Source organism: Mus musculus, chromosome 6 (genome assembly GCF_000001635.26).
Source record: "Mus musculus strain C57BL/6J chromosome 6, GRCm38.p6 C57BL/6J".
Lineage (NCBI taxonomy): Eukaryota > Metazoa > Chordata > Mammalia > Rodentia > Muridae > Mus > Mus musculus.
In genome coordinates, this window is record NC_000072.6 from 132,624,729 (window position 1) to 132,630,797 (window position 6,069).

A 6,069-nucleotide genomic window follows, 5' to 3' on the forward strand; every position below is an offset into this window, starting at 1 on the left:
TGTTATATAATGGAAACAATTTTGTAAACATGAAGAAAGAAGATAGGACTATAGTGGAATCTTAAATGTCCTGTACATCAAACTCATGAACATCTTCTGAAAATGTAATAAAATATTTTGAAAAATCTTAAAAACGTTTCTGCCTCTAAAATTTCCTCAATTCTTAGTCTGCACTTTTTTTTCTTAAAATAAAATCAGTTAAATATTTACAAAACATTTTCTTTATCTTAAATAGTTTGTTTATTTATTTTTTCACATAGCAGCTGGCCTGTTAACATAGAGCCTGGATAGGAATCTGGAAGTATCTATGAGATAGAGACCTTATACTGTGTCCAAAGCCCTCAAATTCCAGATTCACCCCTCGCCAAGAGAGACTCAGCAGTCATGCTTAACAGTTTATTGGTAGAGTAAAGATAAAGATATAACTACATATCTCCTATGTCATAATCTTCTAAGGACATTTTCATCTTAGGTCTTCTTTTTGTTTCTGAAAGAAACAGAGAAGAAATATTATAGGGAAATATTACAAAGGAGTTTCTAATTTTTTGCTGGTGAATGAATTAGGCGATAATCCATCTCCTCCTTGTTCTCTATTGTTTCCTGTCTTTGTGTTGTGGTTCATAGTTACTCACTTTAGTTTTGAACCCGACATATGACCTGCTCTCAGCTGTTACATATAGGATCAAGACATAGTACTTATTTTAGGCTGAATGTCTTATGATTATGATTGAAAATATCCTTGGATGAATTTATAAAGCTGGTCTGTGAAATATGTACTTTAGGTGAAAAACACTGAAAGTACCCTGAATGTAGGGTCGCAAGGTTGGACAGGATAGTAGTGCCATACCATATAAAAATCTTTGAACCTTATGAAGTAAAACAAAACAAATCAAAACAAAAATTTAAAAAGATCAGTGTTGAAAACAAGAGAAAACTAGACAAAGACATGTATATGCCTCTTTAAACTTACGTGTAAATTTCTCAAGAATTACATTGTTCCATACATCTATAATATAACAGAACTCAATATAAATATATTACTAATGAAAAATGATTACATTTGTTCAAAATCAAATATTTTAAAAGGTTTTCCAAATGAATTAATGGTAGTAATTAATGGATGTTGAAAAAAAAACAGAAAGGTATATTATGCCTTATTATTTACATCTATACTATTGCATATGTGTATGCACACACACATAACACTATATTTTATATATTAACTTGGGTATTTCCATGACAACATACACAAGATATGGGGCTTGAAAAGTGGGTAAGTGGATAAGGCACTTACTGCGCAAATTGTGAGCATCTGATTGTAAAGTCCAAGATCCTGAGAACCTTTGTCAAGCTAGACACTACGAAGCATATCTATAATCCTAGTGGTCTAGTGATGAGAAGGGAGAGAGATGCAGAAGAATCCCACAGAATCTCACAATAATACCAAGGAACCAACTGCCCCTCAAATAACATGGAATAAGTGGAAAGATACCTGATATTGTCTTCTGACCTCCAAAATCAAGCCATGGAACATGTATGCCCACAGTCTATACTCTAACATGTCATACATACAGACATATTAAGCACGCATAAAAACCTATATAAGGTTTATCAACTTGTTTCTGCTGTGCATAGAATGATGAGGTAGGAAAGTAAGATGAGCAGCTGTTGATTCTAAGATTACATAAAAACAAACAAACAAAAAATAAACACACCTGACATTGCATTCTTGGTTACTGATGAAACTGGCCTTGAGATGATCACTCAAATCTTCTTGCTGGTTTTCTAGGTGGTGGTGGTGGTGGTGGTGGCTGCTTCTGTTTTGACTGTAGAGGCTGGTTTTCCTGCTGCACCTGCAGGTGTGGCCTCTCCTGTAGTGACTGTTGAAGATGTTTCTGCTTATCATCTCTTATTTGATATTCCTGGCTCTGATCACCAACAGGGAATAGTTGGGAAGAGGTTAGCCTCTCTCTGTTGTTATGACTGGAAACAACAAAATCTGTGTGTGTATAAAGTATGAATGATTAGATGCTAATACCTCTTATTTCAAATACTTTATCACACTGTCCTTTTCTCTAACATGCCACTCAATTTCAGCCCCCCCCGACCTATGCTAGACTTACGTCTAGCATAGTCTAGATGAGTGACTTTAAATCTAAGTATAGACAGTATGGGCCATTGTGGCTTGCCATGTGTTATAAGGCTTTGCAGTTTGGGAGATAAGAATTTATATAGAATATCTCCACAGAAAAGAAGCCACCAATTTTTTTCAGAAATTAAAATTAAGGATTTGATTTCTTCCAAGAAATGCTCCTCATTTGTGTTTCTCTCCTGCATCTACTTCATATGTAAAAAGGAAACTTTCACATAATGTCTCCACTGTCATACCATAGCTGAGTCACAAAATTTCCCTAGACTCCAGTAGATCTTTCTCAGCCCAGAGAGTTGTGTCTATAAAAGCAAATCAAATCTTTCATTTCTCGCATTGAAATGCTGTTTCAATTATATGTTAATGGCCTGTAGGTTCTTGGGATGGAATAAGAACTCAGTGATCTCTATCTTGACCTGAGAATTCTTCGGTCTCATTTTGTTTCATGTTTGTTATTTTAAGTCTCTTACCTCCCTTCAGTTTGTGTGATCACCTCTACCACATGCAGAATCATAGTCCTCATACACATATTTCCATACCTCTCCTTGGGTTCTGAGCTGAGCTCAGGGCCAGCAAGACTGCAATGAGTAGGACCACCAACATCTTGGAGGAAGCTCTAGAGTTGTTCACAAATGTGTGCTCAGGAAAACAATTCAACTCTATTTATAACCAGTAGTGTAACAATGAAACTTTTGAAGCCTGCCTGGGTGACCTTGTTCCTGAGTAAACAGGATTTTTTTGTGTCCCTGACTCTTCTCTAACATTACAGCTCAACAGGATATGGTAGAGAGCGTAACTTTGGCAACAGTTAGAGGGAAAAATATCATACAATCAATCTAGATATTAAAAGTTTCACTGGCGGTCGTGGTGCACGCCTTTAATCCCAGCACTTGGGAGGCAGAGGCCGGTGGATTTCTGAGTTCTAGGCCAGCCTGGTCTACAGAGTGAGTTCCAGGACAGCCAGGGCTACACAGAGAAACCCTGTCTCAAAAAACAAAAACCAAAACAAACAAAAAACAAAACAAACAAAAACCAAAACAACAAAAACAAAACAAAAGTTTACTATTCCTTTGAAATTTCATTCTATTTAGTGAATTATGACCATACATGGTCATTTACTGCATAGATCTGAGTGGCAAATTTGGGTCCCCCTGTGTTCATGTTTGTTACCATTAAACCTTTAACTAAAAATGAAAAAGGTTCATATTTGCGGTTTGCATAATCACTCATGGTCCGACAGTTATACTTCTTTATATCCCCACATATATAGTTTTCAACTATGAATTTCATGGGATAGTAGATATTTCTCCTTGACTCTGAGGTCAGTTGTTAAACAGTTAGTTCTCATCCTACTGTGGCTCAGAAAGATTGCATAGGAATCTACGAATTGTTCTTAATCACAGAAGACTTGGTATTGAAGGAATGCATGGCCTAAAACAATCTGATTACAAAGTATTCTTCCAACTTATTAAAACCAAGGGAAACCGTAATGCAATTCCCTCAGCAGAGGAATATATATTTGAACTTCCTTGATAATCTATACTACTTTACATATCTCAAATATCTGGTCCCTCCCTAGTTCTGGAATGTTTTTAGAAGTTGAGGTTGTTGTTGGTTTTTGTTTTTTGATGTTGTTGTTATTGATTTTATCTTTCAGAAAATTGTTAATTTTTTTGTTTGTCAATCACAGACATTAAGCACTGATTAGCCCTGGTTATGCAATTGAGCAATTGAATAAAGTTGCCTAAAGCTTCTCTCAGAATATTAGTTGCATTGTATCATCTCATGTAAATGTCATTTATAACAGATATGACTTTATTGTTGGGTCAATCTACACAGAGGAAAGCTTATATACAATATCCTGATACTCATTTATTCCTACTCTCTACTGGCTTGTTATGAATTAAATTTTTAATCCATTTTCTCCATGTTTATTTACTATCTTCTAGTTGGCCTTTTTCTCTTATACTTTGAGAAAATGCACTTATTCAATCATGTAAATATACATCTATTTTATTCTCCACGATCTTGTTTCAATTTTGATTTTCAAAAATCTTGTAACAAGGCATTTCAGTTACAATAGGGCCTTTTGTTTTGTAAGTGCATTGCTTACTGTCATTTAACTTAATGCTTATTTTATTATATTTAAAGGTTAAATCTCAGACAATAGTCTCTTCCATGTCATTGAAGGACTAGTTTGGCTTCCTCTTATCATTTTGCATTTACACAAGATTTAGAGGAATTTTAGTTTCCCTGCTGGGCTGAGGCTAATTTGCTGACATTTGGTTAGTGGAAAAGCAGGTTAGGTCATGTCCATGTTGGCACCAATGTCTACTGTTGACAATGGGACCTGTCCAAGGTATATGAGTTTCTTTAGCTCTTTGTGCAGGGATGTAAAGACTAATATAAAAGTTTCTCATAGTAATCTGCTTTAAAATACACATGACAAGACATAGTTTCCTCAGATGATATATAAAAAGAGAACATGGCAGAGAAGTGTCCTGATGAGGTGCCTTATGGCAGACCTGTTGTTGGAAAAGGAATGTTGGGGAGTAGAAACAGGAGTCAGAGCCAGTGAGGCTGAGGGCTTGAACATGATGTATTAGCTGTGGAAAACAGGTGTTGATTCCGCCAAAAATCACTTAGCTCTGACATTTTCCTGACCTTCTCTTATGTAAGCAGTGTTTAAATAGATTAGTGCATAATGGAAGATACTATTCCTTGTGAATCCACGAAAGGCAAATAAAGTAGGGTTTGTGAACAAACTGAAAGAGAGGGGCTAGCAATTAGGAAGGGTAGGGCTGAAGCAATGACCAAGATAGTAACAGGAGTATTGCAATGTATGCTATGTTGAGGCATTTAAGCATTTATCTGCCTCAACATGGCATAAATTGCAATATTCCTGTTATTATCTTGGTAATTTTATCTGCCTATGATACACGTTTAAATGTTAGCATGCTATCAAAGGAGGTTAAGGTTTCTGTGTTCTAAGACTTGTTCCCATAGTAACTCAGCATGACTCACACACAGCAAGTCACTCCCTTTAGTGATTCTTTCTGTGGCTTCTGGATGTCAACCTTTGTGCTATGTCCTTACATGAACTTTGCTCTTTTCACATGGCTTCCTTTCTGTGTCCTCATATGCTTCTATTGACAGGAACAAGAGTCATGTGGGATTGGGGATGATAAGCTGCTTGGTTTTCACTTAGTCTCTTCATTAAAGGCTCTGCTTTTAAATACAGTCCTATTTTGAGGGCTTAAGTTCAATACAGGATTAGAAAAGATGAGGACATATAATACCACACATGATACTTCCCAGTGAGTTTTCATTTAATTATATTCATTTTATTCCATTGGTCAAAAAACAAAGAGACTTGCATATCTAAGTTCTTCCAGGTGGGTCTGTTAACATTCACAGTTTGCTTGATATTCAAAATATTTCTTTATGACCACTTGAATAACTTATACACCAAGACCATGCCTCTCCAGGGATTCTCTCTCTCTCTCTCTCTCTCTCTCTCTCTCTCTCTCTCTCTCTCTCTCTCTCTCTCTCTCTCTCTCTCTCTCTCTGTGTGTGTGTGTGTGTGTGTGTGTGTGCGCGTGTGTGTGAGTGTGTGTGTCTTGGGAGACTAAGCCCTGCAGAAGAATTCAGTAACATTTTTGCCCTCAGCTTCATGTCATATTATATTAGTTCTTTATTTTTCTGACTGAAAAATACATTTTAAAGGGGCTATAATAACGCTGTACATCAGCATGTATCTTGAAATCATTCCTATTTTTCTCAGTGCACACCTCATGTTTGTATATTTTGATGAACTTATTCTCATTTCTTTTCAGATGATAACTTTGAAGACAAATTAAACCTCCAGACTCCACTATATTAATCTGTACCTTTTCCCATTTTTGACAGTTTTGCATATG

The 6,069-nt window shown here is 36.0% G+C and overlaps 1 protein-coding gene across 1 annotated transcript; it reads right to left on the reverse strand.

Annotated features, from left to right (window-relative positions):
• Positions 1-382: 382 nt before the first annotated feature.
• On the reverse strand, positions 383-2,783 carry A630073D07Rik (RIKEN cDNA A630073D07 gene). The gene is made up of 3 exons (NM_001142969.1): positions 2,689-2,783; positions 1,716-1,999; positions 383-487 (listed from the first exon to the last, which is right to left on the reverse strand). Exons 1-2 carry the CDS (start codon positions 2,750-2,752, stop codon positions 1,761-1,763), a joined length of 303 nt encoding a protein of 100 aa, NP_001136441.1. The 5' UTR covers positions 2,753-2,783; the 3' UTR covers positions 383-487; positions 1,716-1,760.
• Positions 2,784-6,069: the final 3,286 nt, after the last annotated feature.

Bases quoted from the DNA above. Each gene is read 5' to 3' on its own strand.
- A630073D07Rik (NM_001142969.1), bottom strand. From the start codon at position 2,752: ATGTTGGTGGTCCTACTCATTGCAGTCTTGCTGGCCCTGAGCTCAGCT. The intron at 2,000-2,688 runs GTATGGAAATAT...ATACACACACAG, and splicing joins AGCTCAGAACCCAAGGAGAG to ATTTTGTTGTTTCCAGTCAT.